Genomic DNA, 17988 nt, shown 5'->3' with positions numbered 1-17988 from the left:
AGTGACATTAACTGCTCAATATTTGCATTTTTACATGTACTAGATTAGTTGAAATTGTTTGTGCTTTAGCATTTTTAAAAGTTATTATAAATAAAAATAGTAAACATTATTCTTCCTGAAAATTCTAAATTTTACATCTGTAACACTACATACAGATGGTAAAGCTTGGAAACAAAAAGAAGTTACCTGAAAAAGAGTTTCCAATCTTGATAAAGCCACTGCTTTCTGTACATCAATTTTATTGTTAATGAGAGCAAATGTTAAAATAAGGGACTTCAAATTTTCTGCAGCATAGTTGATACCTTAAATGCAAGAAATAGTAAATATTATATAAGTTAAATTCCACAAATCAAAGCAAGAAACATTCTGAAATGTATCCCCCCCCCCCTAACAGAAGTATTCAAGTAGATCCAGATTAATCTCAAGCATTTTAATTTTGAATTCAATTTAAATAAAAAGGTAAGGCCTGTATTTTCACAACTTACTGGACTTTTTTAATCATGTTCTATAGCTTGTCTTTTTTTTTTTTTTTTTTGATCATTTTCTAAAATGCTAAAATTTAATTTCAAAAACTATGTAAGAATTCTTAGTGAGCTTATTCACGAAAAATTTATTCGGATAAATAACAGAGACACTTCTTTTATTTAAACAAGAAAACTCTATAGATTACAAGTAATCAAGAATCATAAGTTTTTATAATGGTTCTTTGTGATGATTTGATGGTAGTAAGTAAGTATTACCCTTTTATTCAATTTTTATTAATTAAACAACTGGTTTGATTTTTTGTTAGAAAATAATGTTACATAAAAATTTCTGTTTTATCTATTTCTTTGGCTTTTTACAATTTATTATTATTATTTTTTTTAATCTGCTATTTTGAAAAGAGAGGGCGGTGGGTATAAAACAGGATAGTCTTTAAAAAAATAAAGATTTTTCAAAAGAAAAAAAGATTATGCTAAAGTATTTGTTCAAAACATACTCTTTCTAAAAACAGCATCTCTTGTTAACCATTTTGGAGGAATTAGAAAAAACATTACCTAATAAGCACCAATCATTGAAGGAAATCAGCTGTTTTTTTATGTGTTTGATGGTTTCATCAGATGCTGGAATAGCACTGACATCTTGACAAATGCAGAGGTTTACTTTATACCTTGTAAAATAAAAAATAATGTCAAATAAAAAAACTGTGATGTCAAAAAGAATTTTTTAAAAAAGGCAGGCAAAGCAAAATTTTTACCTTTCTTCAAACCATTCCAAAATTGGATTCCATTCATTTGTTTGCAAAGAGGATAATTCTGGTGGTTCGTTAGATCTATAACTGAAAATCAATTACTATAGTTATAAAAGTACGTATCTAAAAAAAAAATGAAATAGCTCAATCATACAAACCAATTTTTTAAAAAACAATAGTTGATATATCATCATCTCTAAGCAACAGTAGGACAGTTTACAGTTATATTCACGCTTAGATGTCTTACTGTTGCTCTGAGGCAACAATATGTAATGAAATTTCGCATTTTAACTGTAACTAATAACATCAGATTTATTTTTAAAAATAACAATAAAATAATTGGTAATTCACAAAATATGGTGTAGTTAAGCATTTTAACTACGATTAATGAGATTGGGATTTATATAGCTTTGATTCCAATAGCAGTTTTTTTTTTTTTTTTTTCAGCAGTCCGAGATGCTGGTCAAAAATAAAGTCAGCAAGATAAATCAACATAAGGTTATTTCTTATTTTGCATGTTTTCAAAATGTTTCGTGCTAAATGACAACAATAATCACCTCTCCAGAAACATTTTTTTTTTTTTTTTTTGCAGCAGTCTGAGACACAGATCAAAATAAAATAAAAAATCTGCAAGATAAACTGACGTTAAGTAATCATAAAATATAAATCTGTTCTGAGAAATGCTTAAAAATAGGATGTTAATGCAAGTACAATCAACGCTCTGAAGAATAACCTCTCATTACAGCAACCCTTCCATTAAACAACCAGTGCATGCAGGCCCGGATCTACATACCCGAAGTGTGGGGGGACCCATATCCTTAAGGGGCCAACGGCCATGAAATTGGAAAAAGAAAATGAAAAAGCTAGCACTATGGCTTTTAACGTTGAAAACATACACTGCTGGCCTCTGTAGAGGGACCCTACAGATTTTGTTGCAGGTGGGCCCAAAATTTATAGATCCAGACCAGGACGCATGGAATCCTGTTTGCTGTTTCATAGATGTAATGTCATTTTAACGTCCAATAGAATGTCTACAAACTGAACCTCTCATTCCAATATATCATCCAGGTTTCAACTTTTTTCTAATTCTCAAAACTATATATTTGAGAACACTAATATTCATCAATTGTATGTTTCTAAAGGTTAAATATTTGGATTGAAAGGAGTTATTACATGGTGAAACGTTCATCAGAATTGCGTACAAACGATAGACAGTATGAAGGAATATATCCAGGGGTCTGTCCAGGAGTTTTCACAAGGTCGTTTTTTGTGAAAAATCAAATAATTTTGTGAAAAATCAATTAATTTTGTGAAAAATCAATTAATTTTGTAAAAAATCAAAATATTTTGCAAAAAAAAAAAAAAGAAAAGAAAAGAAAAGAAAAGAATTTTTTTTTTTTTTTGGTAAAAACGAGGGTTTAAACTCTTGAGATGGTGGAAACTGCATCATTGACACTTAATGTTGAGTGTTTTGCCTCTTTTCTGTTGAGAATATCATTCTTGGGTGTTTTTCTAGTATTTGTGGATGGGGGGGGGGCATCGCTCACTGGGAGATGGGCACCCCTCATGTATCAATATTTATCAACCATTCTACATCATGTTAAATTATACTAGAAATGTTATTTGTATAGTATTTAAAATAACTAAGAAAAAAAAAATCAGGCAGGGGTTCCGCATTTAACTTTTTAAACCAAGACACTGTTTAAGAGCACGGAGTTTCATTTGAAACTTATAAACTCCATGATTTTTACAAAAATAAAAAAAATATTTTATTTGTTTACTTCTTAACTAAGCGTACTAAACATCGAAAATTCAAAAAATCAGATTCCCATAGCGGATGCAAAGAGATTGCAATACTCAAAGTGAAGGCGTCAAAAGTATAAAAACGGCTTGTAAAATAAATATTTTTGATAAAATTATTTTAGAATTGCACTTTAGAGTCCTCTGATAAACATATCATTAATATCTGGACACAGTTGAAGCAAAAAATAAATAAATCAATTAATTAAATAAAAAATAAACCACCGATTCAGCATTTTAATTATTGACTCACAAAAGAAAATGGAATTTCGCTTTGAAAACTTAAAATAGGCTTTGTTACAAAAATAAAGAGACTTTTCATTCATTTGCATCCTAATAAAGCAAAGTTAGCTTGGAAAAAGAATAAAATATGATTCTCATATTGGATGTAAAAAGATTGCGTTTTTCAAAATGTAGGTATCTGTAGAAAAAAAAACGGTAAAACAAAGAGTTTATTTAAAGTTAATTATCCTTCTTAGCATCGAAAAATCAAACCCATACGAGGGGGGACCCAAAAGAAACCGGACTAATGGTGCGATGCCAATCCTAGATGTAGTAGAGTGTTCTCCATCTAGATGGCTTAAGTAGAGACCTTCACAAACCAGCTGTGCAAGTGGCGTCAGTTTAATTGATACCGTCTGATCGTAGGATTAGTTTTCTCAGGTGCTGTTTCTTTCCCCCTGCGAACTCATTACATGGCAGATTTAAAAGAACAAACTAAGTTTGAAATTTTGCTTCTCCTGCTTGAAAAGTCGGCAACGGATTAGCTTACCAAATGTTTCAACAAGCTTTCAAGACCGATGCTATGGGCCGTCTATAAGTTTTCGAGTGGTTTGGGCGCTTTAAACGCAGTAGCATGAATGTTGAAGATCATGCTCGCTCTGAGCGCCCTTCAACGTCTGAAAATGATGAAAATGTTGAAAAAATCTGCCAAAAAATCAACGAGAGTGGTCGTTTTACGACTGACGAAAATTTAGAAGAAACAAGAGAGAGTTGGAGCTCGCTTGGGCGATTGGAAGGATGGTTCCTTCACAATGATAACGCTCCCACACATACAACCTTTGCCATTAACCGCTTTCAGGGGTGGCCAGTCGTTCTTCGACCCCCGTATTCGCCAGACCTAGCCCCCTGTGATCTTTTTCTGTTCCCGAGGATGAAAAAAAATCTGGAAATGAAGCTTTTCGATGATGTAGAGGCTGTAAAAACTACTTCGCAACAGGCACTGGACATGGTCAAAGTTAGAGAGTTCCAGGGGAGCTTCTAACAGAGGAAAAAAAGAATTAACAAGTGTATTGCATCTAAGGGTGAACACTTTAAAGGAGACAACAGAAATTTTGTGAATAAACTAATATATAAATATTTTAGAACAAAAATCCGGTTATTTTTGGGTCCCACCTCGTATAACTTTCTCCCAAAATAACAGTTTAAAATCGCGCCAGACACTAAGTGGCGATAAACAGTTAAAAATCGCACCACCAGACTCTAAGTGGCAATATGTTTGAATTTGGTAACCCTATCTGAAGCGATCACATCCCCCACCCCTACTATCCTTTGCAGTTCTAAGTTCATTTCGCTGTATAACTAATTATTAAATCATGAGTGGGGAGAAAAGTGCTTACTATGGCTATTCAGAGAATGTTGACGCTTTTTCAAAGAAGTTTACAACAACACCGCTGAATAAAACAAACAAGCAAAATAATAAACCGAACTGACTCTCAGCTGTTAATTTCTTTCAAAGAAACCAACAACAGGCATTATATTTATTTGGCTGTAGTAATTATTTATGGCTTGCAGGAGCATCACAAGAGTGCCGATTTTTTTTTTTTGCAAAATTAGCTTATTTTGTGTAAGTTGATTCCTCTAATTTAACTTTTAAAAAAGGTTTCAAACATTTTCGTTTTTATACAGGAAATATACTGTATTATTTTAATTTGAGATTTGCTCTTTCAATAAACAATTTGTGAAAGATCCGTTTTTGTTTATCAGAATTTTGTGAAGGGTCCGTTTTGGTTGATCGGAATTTTGTGAAAGGTCCGTTTTGGTTGATCGGATTTTTGTGAAAGGTCCATTTTGGTTGATCGGATTTTTGTGAAGGGTCCGTTAACGGACCCAAATTTGCTCTGGTCAGACCCCTGATATCTCAAACAAAATAGAAGCAAAGCATGATCTCTAATTTAAAATATGGCGAATTTCTGCCACTTATTTTCAGAGTATATTTCACTGCCTGAATGCCTTTAAATGTAAGCAGGATTCTGCTGCAAATATTTAAATTATATATATTATTATAAATTGCAACCATTCATTATTTTGTTTGTTTCATAAATCACCTGTTAAATTGAAGCGTAAGTTGTAAACATTATTCCAGAATTTTTTTTTTGAAGACAATATGTAATATCATGTACATAATCCTTATACTGATCTTTGGTAACAGTAACTGATTTTGTCTGAATGACAAGTGTCGTTATAATGGATATCGACTGTATATAAGCTACACGTGAATTACCAATCTCCCTTTGCTGAAATTTAAGATTTTTTATTCTGAAAATATTAGGTTTTTTTTTTCCTCACTTTTCATAGATTGCTGTTTCTAGATGTGGATCAAATTTCCTAGCAGATATAACCAACAGGAACCTAGACTTAGATCTGTTATTTTGTTCTACTATCTTTGTGACTCAAGAGCTTTATGAGATTTTTCTAATTGCAGTGATTGCAAAGATTTAATTTCGGAACTGGGTCATTCATACGAAATGAGCAAAATGCACAAAAAAGTGGTGGCCGCATGATAACAGTTTTTTATGAAATTTGGTATACAGGTTCCTTTTATGTCTATATAAAAATATTTAAAATATTTTGCTTAATATTTTTTATTTGAATAGTTACATGCAATTGAAAATTGGTCAAATTGAACAGCATTCTCATAAATGCTAAATGTTCCATTTCTGATGGCTTGTATCTTAGTAACAATTTAATGAAAACATAAAGGTTGTATGTTGTTGCAATCTATGGAATAGGGTAATTAATCTGATATCAGTAAAATTTTCAAAGTTATTATAGTTAACTTTTAACCGAGTTTCAAAAACTGAAAATATTTCAGTTGTCATAATTAAGCATTTTATTTTTTAATCTTAATCTTTAAGGAATGCATTAGCTTTGCTGAAATTAATACCCAATAATGTGCTAAGTATCATAAAAGAAATACCTTACTTTTGAAGTTGTATTTTAACTCTTTTGTCTTCAAAATAAATTTTAAACTTAGTGACATTTTGTAAAATGATGATTTTCCCTTCACATAGACACAAAAATTCAAATGAGGAAACATTCAGACAACTTTAAAATTTTGCAAGAATATAGAGCTGTGTTTCTACTATTAAACTGAAGAAACTCGAAATTGGTTTTCGATTTCCAAACGTAAAATAAAATGCAGAAAAATATCATTTTCTTTGTGTTTTATGGGTCAATATATATACAGGTTCGATAAATGAGTGTGCTCGACCATTTTTATTTTCTTTTTGAAATTCATGTCCCAAAAAGCTACATGGGAAAGATGTTTAAAACCACTTCATTTTTTTCTCTCAACTAGACCTTTGATTTTTTAGAGGTCATCAAAAGTGATTTTCGTAGTCAAAAATGGGACTTTTAGACCTTTGCATTTTGGCCAAAATCTATTTGAATTACATTTATGACAGTTAATTTAACGCTTTAATGCTCAGGTGCATAAGTAGATAGTCTTACATGCCGAGTTACGTAGCTGTAAGTTAATAATTAAAATAATAGCAACAGGTTAAAGTTCAAGGTCAAATGAAAAATTTTTACTCATATCAAAGGGGGATAACTCACGTAGGGGACGGAAACGCAAAATGAAATACCACAAAAACTAATCGCTGGAACCATGCTAAAAAAGAATGTAACTGTTGGTGTGTGTTTGTGTACCCTTTATAGATTATAGTCCCTCAAAAATCGGAAAAATGTCATTTTTAGACCCCTTTAGACCCCCCCCCCCCCCCATAAAAATAAACTCTATTTTCCATATGTAAAATATAAATTTAAAAAATTCCAGATCGGAATAATGTAAAAATCTATACTTTAAACTGTCTTCTATTTCAGTACATAATCCTTTATTATCATCAAATTCCTCTTGCAATTCACAAGATTTAGAAACCGAAATGGGTATCTATCCTAACCTGTTGAACCTTTTTTCTATATCTGGTCTACCACAATGCGAAAAAGCTTAACAACTATTGATATCTGCTCACATTTCATCAATGTTAGACAAATGCTATATTAGGGACAAAGATGCTGCTCATTTATTAACAGCCTATGTAGATGCAGTAAATTTAAATCCAAATAACCTTATAATCAATCGTACATCCCTTAAGAGAGCAAGAGAAAATCTTCGAGACGTAAAATCAGATTTCATGAATTTAAATTTAGATTTTTTAGTTATTCCCTGGGATACAAAGCTACATCCAGATGTAACTGGAAAAAAATGCCGATAGGCTTACCGTGATAGCTTCAGGTCCCGATGTTGAACAGCTACTCAAAATTTCTGAGATATTTCTTCAGTTGTATATGATATCTTAGATGATTGCTCTTTATTGCTAACTGTTCAAGCTGTAGTGTTTTATACAGCGACTTTCAATACCGGCCATGTAATTTTTTAGAGCAAAAGCTGAACGGTGATAAATTGCATTTGTATTGCTATCATCATGCACTTGAAATTGTACTGCACAGTGTCTTTAAAGAAGTTCTTGCCTTTCTTAGTTCTAGACTCAATATTCCATTATTTAAGCGCTTCAAAATTCAAAAAGTACACATACCACTTAAATACTGAATTAAAATTTGATGACATATTATTGATCGTAGAAAGCGGAATTAAGAAATATTGCAGAGAATTCTCATAACATGTAATAATATTTCTTGTTGAAGTCCTCCCTCCTACAGGGATATGTTTTTTGGTAAACTGGAGCTTATCTGTGAGCCAGATAGGTGGCAAAAGGAATTTATTGTTTGAATATTTATACATTTAGGAAACAATTTAAATTGACCTTACATGAAGAGAATGCCCATAAATGCTGTTTTACAGTTAAATGTTGTGTGAAGATATAGTTTTTCGCAGCAACCCATTCTAGGCCTTTTAAAGTAATATAAAGTCTAAGTGTCTAAAAAACCTGCAGCGTACAAAATGATGACAAACATGCAGCAGAAGCAGTAATTGAAAAATTCATAAATCACTTGTGGTACTTAGAGGATGAACTAGTAGCTTGTCCGTATTGGATGAAGGAATTAACTTTGAAAATAGGAAAAGACTACTTCAAAAAAATGCTTGCTGAATAGGAAGACATGTCTGATGACTGTATAAAAAATTTCAGATAACAGTAGATGATTTGTAATACTTTCTTAGTAAAGATCTTCCTCTTTATAGAATCAATTACGAGTCAATAAAACTGTTGGATAAGTTACAAACACCAAAAGATGTTTTCCTATTTGATACTGATTCATGGCAAAATGAAGGAAGCTATTTAAAGAGAAGAGATATTGTTAAAATGCTGAAAGTTGTGAATGATACAACTAAAAGAGGAGCACAATTAATCGAAGAATTTCACAATCAATTAACCAAGTATGAGTCACAGAAGTAATTTAGTATTTTACAGACAGTCCAAGACTATCAGAAAAAATAGGCACACGACTGAGATACATTGAGAAAAGCGTACGATTAAGGTAAAGTTTCTAAAGCACTATTTCTTTCTTATTCAATGTAAAATCTTTAGACGATATGAAGTAATTAAAAAGATTAATTTTTGTGCTACCTCACTGGAAAAATATTTTGCAAACATAGGAGAAACGATGTACTGGGTCTGAAGTAAAAAATCGAAGATTAGTGAGAAAATTATCAAAAGTGTTAAAGTTCAACGTCCTAGGGGCACGTGTTATTATTGACCGATCGAGTTCAAATTTTGCACAGATTCCTTTTTATAATAGTGTCACAAAACTAGGGGGCATCACTTGTTGAATTCCGAAAAAAAAATTTCCCATATACAAAAGGACCACCCTAATATATATATATATATATATATATATATATATATATATATATATATATATATATATATATATATATATATATATTAGTTTTTTGTACTTGGTTTGGAAAAAGGATACAGGTCTTTGAAATTGAACAATTTCGCTAGTCAATTCACACACAAAAACAGAAATAAAGTGTGATAACTTCATTGCACCTTTTTAAATTACGTATATTGTGCCCTATATAATACATTATACTGGAAAACATGGGTGCAAGTTTGGTGATGTGTTCAAGACGGAAAATATTTTCATGGTCCGCCTGGATGCGGGTTTAAGGAAAAATTTGTATGTACAAATGTTGTAGATTTTAACAAAATCAGTTTTGGAATCTGTGTTTGATTTAAATTTTAAGCCTTTAAATTGTAATATTTAAGCATTTTGACATCATAATTCCAAAAAATCTAAAATTCGGCAACTTTGGGGGGGGATCTGGGGGGGAGCTTTAAAACGAAATTGTACTCTATCTTTCATAACGTTTATACGCTTTTTGAATGCACTATTGAAGGGATGGAGTTCAGGAACCCTCCTTCGGCAATATTTCGAAATTGAAGTTCCAAAAATGAAAATTTTAGACGATGTTGGATAATGTAAGGGGTAAAAGCGTTCCCAGCGCCCCACCATTAGTTTTTCGCCGATCGTAAACATTTTTATTGTAGCAATAAAATCGCTTAGGACATAAGATTTTCACTTTTGCAACATAACTTAGTTCTCACCGAAAAGTCTACCCAAGGTAGCGCCATCAAACCAGAAAAAAAGGAAAGGTGGGGGAAGGGTATGACCGACTAAATGATAATGAACTGTCAGCATTCCCCCACAGTCTTCATTTGAAAAATAATTCATTTATAACATAGCAGGTGGTGAAATTAGCAATAAAAACAGCTTCAGTGAAGTAGATATATTTTTAAACGAAGAACACTATCCAATATTCATTAACTAAAAAAGCAATAGGGGAACTGAATCCTAACCCCAGGCAGGGTTCCCGAATCATATCCCTCTTAAGGCACTCAAATATAGCCTAAAGTGGCGCTTTAAATATTTCAGCATCAAAGAATTTTCGGAAGAGATCTCCCGAACACCTTCCTCTGAGTTCACCATAAATGTCCTAAATTTCAATTTTTGAGGCTTCAGTTTCAAATTATTTTGTAGGAATAGTATCTCTTCTTACCTATAAACATGACTTATGAGCACCTAAAAATTTTAATACTTTAATTTTGGAAACTTTTTGAAAGAATCTTTCTACACCCTTCCCCCTTAAGTCATCCAAAGATAGTCCAAAACAAAGCTCTTAAAATTTCAGAAACGAAAATATTTCGGGCTGGGGGTGCGGAATACCTCCCCTCTCGTGTTTACTAAACGCAGTGTAAGTTTTGTTTAAGATTTATTTTTCAATTGACAGAGCAACTTCCTTCCACACATCGCCAAAGACAACCCAAAGTTTTAAGACTTCAATTTCGAGAAAGACCCCTGAATTCCCTAACTCTTAACTCACTCAAAAATAGCCAAAATAGCATTTCAATACTTCGGAGAGAGAGATCCCCCCCCCCCCCCGAACTCTTTCCTCTACGTTCACTAAATTTGATTTAAATTTGCGGTTGCCCCTTTTCATCATCGAAGATGAAAGAATTTAAATTCTAAAACGTATTGAGAGAAAGCCTTCGAATTCCATTCCAATTTTACATGTTAGAACACCAAAACCATCTCTCATAAATTCACCAAAGAGTGCCTAAATTAGTGTTTTTAAGACTCCAGTTTTCGATTTTTTTTTTTAAACCTTCCCCTCCCCACTTTTACATCATCAACGACAGCCTAAAACTTTTTGACTTGTAAATTTATAAGAGTTTGCAGAGGAGAAATATCGAACCACTCCTAGCTTCAAAAATATTTTCGATTTCAGTTTTTCGATATTTTTATACTGTAACCCGTGAGTAACCCCCCCCCCCTGTCTTAGATGGTCCAAGATATCAACGTTTAAAGACCTCAGTATCGTGGGTTAATTTGCGGACTGATTACCTTCTTTGCAAAAGCAGCGTTTTTTCGCAAACTCGTGCTGCCGTTATTTTTCTCCTTTCCTTTCTCTCTCCCCCCTCCCATATTTCCATTCTAGTGAGTGTTAGATTCAATGACATTGGAATTTAGTGATTCCTGGAGTCTTTGTCAAAAATGCAGGAACGGTTGCCCATTGGTGTTTCCAACCAGCTTGAAATTTCCCCTTGATTATATCCAAAATTCCCTTTTTCATTGAAATATTCAAAATCCCTGATAGTTTCCGTTTTACCTGGTATGTGGACGCCCTTTGCTGTGGCGAAAACATTTCATCTTGTCAGCAATCACTCTCAATCGGTGATTCAGATTCAACTCTAAGACATTTTAAGACCGTACATAATTTTCATTTATGCGTGCAAAGTTTGCAAAAATAAAAAACGAAAGGAAGATCGAAAATAGCATGAGAAAAGGCTAAATTTTCAATTAGAGCCGATTATTTCGAAAAATCAGGGAGAATAGCGAGTAAATCCTTGGTCTGCAATGCAGTGAGTTGGAAATAACAGAGCTATACCTAAAAAAAGTCACACGGCACGAGTCTTAAGAGCCACACCTCTAAATGCAAGTTGCAAACAAAACAAGTACATGGCGGAAAACCGAGAGAATGTCGATGTAAATTCGTGATTATGGAACTGTCCAGTAATATTAAAGCACATTTTACAAACACTCGATTTTTCTTTTTTAAGTAAAAAATGAAAGAAAGTCATCGAATTTCTTTCCGTCCCGACCTTTGTCTCGGAAATTTTGTCCAAGACGGAAATCCGTCCTGAGACGGAAGGTCTTGCACTCATGCTGGAAAAACATATTGTAATTTTCAAAATAATTATTTTAATTTGATAACTTAGAAATATTTGAACAAGAATGAATAGTTTATGCCAGGGGCGGACTGGCTGACTTTGGTCCAGTCGTCAAAAGAATATTTTGGCCCACTTCTGGAAATTAGTCGAGCAAAGACATTAAACTACCACTAGTTCCTATTTTTCTTTAAGTTCCTAAATCAAGATTTAAAGTTCAAAAACAGAAAATTGTGAAACGTAAAATAATAGCTTACACTAACACATTTTTTATGCGCCTTGAAAGGATACTTATGATTATAAACCTGAAAAGGCACATGTTTAAGCTTCTATACTGACAACATAGGAAGAACATGAGGAAGAGATGAGAACCAGGGAAATAACCTCGGAAATATTTTGAAGTTGATTGATCTATAAGGCCTAAGAAAAGAATCGGGACACAGGGTTCTAGTTCCATTTCAAGTGATATTTTCAAAGTTGATGTCAAAAAACACAATTTTACAATGTTCGGTAGCGTTAAAGGAGACGGAAAACAAGGGATTCCCCCACAATTTTGTTTTCTTGACTTCTTTTTTTTTTTTCAAAATTGAAATCTATTTTAGTCTATCTTTGTTTACAATGGAATGTTGGGGGCTCTTCCCAGAAATTCTCCGAAATGGGAAGGTTTAGAAATGCAATTTTAGGCTACCCTTAGTATAATTAATGAAAAATAATACGGAGCTCTCTACAAAAACATTTAGAGTTTGAACTATTAAAAAACACAAAACTAACTTTGGTCACGTTTAAGATAATAGGAGGGTAAATGATCTCATTTGGAAGCATTTAAAAACTGAAGTATACTTGACCAAACTTTAAACTACATGTCATTACTATAAGGAATCTGGCGATTCTCCTTCGAAATTTTCTGACATTCAAATTTTAAAAATTATAATCTTATAATATGTTTGGAAACATTGAAAGAAAAAGAGAAAGTTTTCCCTCAAGATTTTTTAGAAGGGCACCGTGCCCTTCCGCTTTTAAGCTAACCTTCGACCCCTGTCCTTGAAACGTCATTTTTTCGTTTCAATCATTCATCCACAAGAATCCGATTAGAATATATCTGAATGTTTTTTGCATTACCTTTAAAACTAAACATCAAAAAGCTTAATATTTTAAAAATAATTACTATTGAAAACACTTGAACTTTGTATGTACCTAGTATACCAAAATGTAAAAGAAGCACCTTTTTTATTCAACAAAACTTCTCTACCCTTTTATCTGAAAGCACACTGCAACTTTTTTGGTCTGGAGGAAACGCTTGTTCGCTCTGGGCATTTTTTTCTTAAACCGAAATCAATTTTTGGCTATAGTATGCAAACAAAAGGGTTGCGAAGCTCTTCCATGAAAATTTCTATAATTGAAATTCTAAGCTATCTTTAGTGATTTTAAGGGGAATGCCTAAGGTTCGAAGACTTTGTACGGCAATTTTTAGATATCTAAGGGGGTCCGGGAAACAAAATGTGTCAAATTTTGTAATTTTTTTTTTTTTTTTTTTTTTTTTTTTTATCATTAAAAAAACTTCTCCGTCTTTTTCTGCTTAAAAGGACGTTTGAATCTTGTTTCTATCTTAATTAGAATGAAAGATATAATTATTTTTGTTGCATTCTTTAACTAATAATATATTTAACTTTAAAACTTCAAAGGCCTTTCTCTCCATGATGCATTTTTTTCCAATTTTACGCATTCAAACTCTTATAAGTTAAGAACTGATCAAGATGAAGTACTGAAATTTGAAACATATCTTTTTCAAACAGTTTGCTTTGATTTTTATATGGTGAATTTGAAAGAAAAAAAAAACCATTACTTCAAAAAATATGATTTTTTTAAAAAAAGTATCTTTGAATTTTTCGAAATTTTTCTTCAAATATTTATTTTTATTGAATTAATATTTTTTTAATCGTCGAATAAAAATTAAAACTTAGATATTTCTGCATAGTTTTTGAAAAAAATTTGAAAATTGACCAAGAATATTTTGAGTTTTAGCAATTTAAAGCAATCCTATTTTTTTAGAAAACAATAACTAAATTTAAATAATTTTTTTTTTAAATATTTATGTTATGATTTTGCGAATCAAACTGATGGTGAATCAGTGCAAAAAATTTCAAAACTCTAAATTGTTTAATACCATTTTTTTTATTTCAAAATGTGTCCCGGACCACCTTAAATCTGTAATACACAATTTCCTTCTCGGGCCTTAATGCAAAAACCAAGAACCAGGTAAGTCCAGACTCATTCATTTTTAGTAAGACCAACAAATATTCATCACTGTCCTATCAAAAGGCTAATACTATCTTTCCCACAGTATTTACTACAAAGCAGAGGTCTAATCTTACTTTTGTGACCCGTTGTTGCACCAATCGGAACAATCAATTCTCCACACGCAAAAATGAATTTTTAAAAAAGGTAAAGTTTGGACTTAACTCGTTCCTGCATCAAAGTCCTCAATTATGGACTCAATACTATCGTGATTTTAGGACTACAAAGGGACCTCATACCTGAAATACCATAGGGACCCAGGTCTCAACTGCTCCGCATTTTGCGGAGTTGTTGCGCAAAAATGGCGAAACTGCCCCCCCCCCCAACCTTGTGCATGCCACTGCTCATGTATCAACACCATCAACACCCCAAAGCATGACCCACACATTTATAGCAGGGCCGGGGCTGATAACTTACGATGTTTAAACGAAAAGCCGAAGGGCTACTTTCGTAAGTCAGTCAACAATGTTACATGCTTACAGGGACGTAGCTAAGGGGGGGGTTTTGGGGACAAAACCCCCCCGAAAAGTTAGTCTCAAGAAAAAAAGAGAAAAAGAAGAGAGAAGAGAAAGAAAAAAAAAGAAAAGGAAAAAATTCCAAGCGATTATAATATATATATATATATATATATATATATACATATATATATATATATATATATATATATACATATATATATATATATATATATATATATATACATATATATATATATTTATATATATATATATATATATATATATTTATATATATATATATTTATATATATATATATTTATATATATATATATATATATATATATATATATATATATATATATATATATATATATATATATATATATATATATATATATATATATTATATATATATATATATATATATATATATTATATATATATATAAGAAGTAACCCCCCCCGAAAGTCGGGTCTAGCTACGCCACTGCATGCTTATACAAGCAGAGATAATATCACACAGTGGAAGGTGCAGAATCAAATATTAATGTGAAGAAATGAATATTGGAAACTTGTTAAAATCTTACCAAGAATTTATTGGTCAATAGTAACTAAAATAAATATAACTAACAAAAATAAGTTCTTAAGAATAAAACCCGGCCATAAGTGGAGGCGGAGTTCGCAACTCCCCAACACCTATCGGACCTAACTCACAAGAGGCTGACGAACACAAAAGAAGAGAGAGAGAACGATTGGAATCGTTCACTATTTATACTTGCCTCATTTGCATATGATTGGGCATCAAAGGATGCCAACCTAAAACTGAAACTTTACACGTGCCGAAAGAGTTGAGAAGTTAATCTAATTTGAATAAAGTTAATTTTATATTACATTACATTAGGAATGAGAACGCGGATAAATATCGTTTACCGATGTCTATCATATCCCCCCTTCTCATTCAGTAATGTTATTAAACTTTAAATTTTTATACAATTTTAATAGATTCAAAAATAACCCAAAAAAATCCACAAAGGGCCAGGCTTAATCTTTTACAAAAATTTAACAATTCAACAATAAACAAATATGGATATATATCCATCATAATACATCATCCATCAGCAGCTGCAGCTCAATACATCACTGCTTATTTGATTGAAGTCCTTTCTCAAAAAAAAAGTCCTTCTTTCCTATTGATGATCCACAGTCCAAGGAAATAGTAAGTCCAAGATTAACATTTCCACTGCAAACTATCTTGTCAAACTGTAATTGACAAAAATACTCGAAACAGTATCTTTGAAATAGATGGGCACAATGATTTTACAAAAAAATTTTTTTTTTCACAATGACAAAATTATTTAAAACGCTTAGTTTCCAAAAATAAACTCTTGTCATTGAATCAAATTCCTCCATCTCAAAGATTAAACCAACGAGAAATTTGAAAAAGAATTTCAGTTGTTACAAATATATTTATACTTTAATACCCCATTTTATTTATTATACTAAACAATTTCATATCATTAAAAATTAACAAAATATTTGTTCACAAAAACGATTCAGTTCAAAACGGTCTGCGGCTTCGTAAAAATATCGGCCCTATTGGATTTACTGCCTACATGTTTTACGGTAAAAATGTCCCGTTGAATCAAATCACGAACAAAAAATAATTTTACATCAATATGTTTTGTACGGTGATTTTCAATCGGAGATTTAACAAAGTCAATGGCCGATTGATTATCAACGTACATTACAGATTTAATTTTACTTTTTCTAACAATTCCCCAGCGTAAACATTCATTTAATACACGGTCAAACCACATAAGCTCTTTAGACACTTCACAAAGGGCCACAAACTCACTTTCCATAGTGGAAAGGCTAATACAACGTTCCTTGAAGGTTCGCCATTCAATCGGCGCATTATCCAACAAAATTAACTGCCCCCCGAGTGAAGTTCGATCATCTCGATTAGCTGCATAATCGGTGTCAGAAAAAGCTATTAATTGGGTTCTATTACAATTTAATTTAAGTTTTAAATCTTTTGTTTGAAAAACATAACCCAGAAGTTTTAAAAGACCGTTCCAATGAATGACACCAGGGTTGCTTTGAAATTGACTGAAGATATTGACCGCATAACAAATGTCCGGTCTCGTTCTGCTCGCAATGAAAGAAAGACAACCCAACAAATTACGATAAGGAATCTTTGACATCTCAAATTTTTCATTTTCTGTATTAGGACAATTAGATTTCGAAAAAACAGTACCTTTACAAATCGGCAATGATGAAACCGGAAAATTAAAATGTTTGAACTTTTCAAAAACTTCAATGATATATTTCGTTTGAAACAAATTCAAACCATTTTCAGTTCTTTCAAATTCAACACCTAACAGTTTTTTCGTTTTTCCGAGAACTTTTAAGTTAAAATTTTTCCTAAGTAAATTTAAAACATGATTTAAATTCTTTTCTTTCCGTGCGAGCAAAACAATATCGTCAACATACAACAATAAAATGACACATGAATTATAAATATAAACACAATTACATTCTTCAAATTTCTGAAAACCAATTTTCAATAAAACACTGTTTATCTCAAAAAACCACATACGGCCACTCTGGTGCAAACCGTAAATTGCTTTATTAAGCTTACAAACTAGATTTTCTTTCCCTTCTATTGCAAAACCCGGTGGTTGTCTCATAAAGATGCATTCTTTTAGAGGTGCATATAAATAAGCATTCTTCACATCGCACTGCAAATCGAACCAACCTTCTGATATTTTCAAGGAAAAGAAAAATCGAACCAATGAAAAATGAATCGTCGGACTAAAAGTCTGATCGTACGATTTAGGGGATTGTGCATATCCCTGAGCAACAAGTCTCCCGCGATATCTAACAATTTTTCCCGATTCATCTCTTTTAACATTGAAAACAGATCTCGATCCGATTGGTTTTTCATTTGCAGGCAAAGGCGTTAAATCCCACACTTTTCTAGAATGCATAACCTCTAATTCATCCCTCATTGAATCTAACCACTGGTCCTTTTGCTTAGATTTAAGAACCTGTTTGTAATTCTTAGGAATTACAATTTCATCATCTAGTCATAAGTTACATAAATTTAAATGAACAGTTTGATCAGAAATTTCACCTTGATATAGATTTTTACCATTAAAATCAAATAAATGTGGCTTAAACAAAATAGCATTTTCAGAACAATATTTTTCAACATCATTTAAAGAACGTAATCGTTTAGAAGAATGTTTCTCATAAAAATAAATATCAGTACGAGATTTATCTGACC

At 32.0% G+C, this 17988-nt stretch overlaps 1 protein-coding gene across 1 annotated transcript in view; it reads right to left on the bottom strand.

Annotated features, from left to right (window-relative positions):
• The window catches only part of LOC129231674 (ATP synthase mitochondrial F1 complex assembly factor 2-like), a 67699-nt gene that overhangs the window by 24150 nt on the left and 25561 nt on the right, over nucleotides 1-17988 (bottom strand). The window contains exons 5-7 of the mRNA XM_054866040.1: nucleotides 1238-1318; nucleotides 1038-1150; nucleotides 187-302 (exon numbers count right to left, since the gene is read on the bottom strand). Of these exons, the coding sequence (XP_054722015.1) occupies nucleotides 187-302; nucleotides 1038-1150; nucleotides 1238-1318 (310 nt within the window). The remainder of the gene's footprint in view (nucleotides 1-186; nucleotides 303-1037; nucleotides 1151-1237; nucleotides 1319-17988) is intronic.

The sequence above is a fragment of the Uloborus diversus genome, chromosome 1, assembly GCF_026930045.1.
Source record: "Uloborus diversus isolate 005 chromosome 1, Udiv.v.3.1, whole genome shotgun sequence".
NCBI lineage: Eukaryota > Metazoa > Arthropoda > Arachnida > Araneae > Uloboridae > Uloborus > Uloborus diversus.
This window is presented reverse-complemented; position numbering and strand designations above follow the sequence as displayed.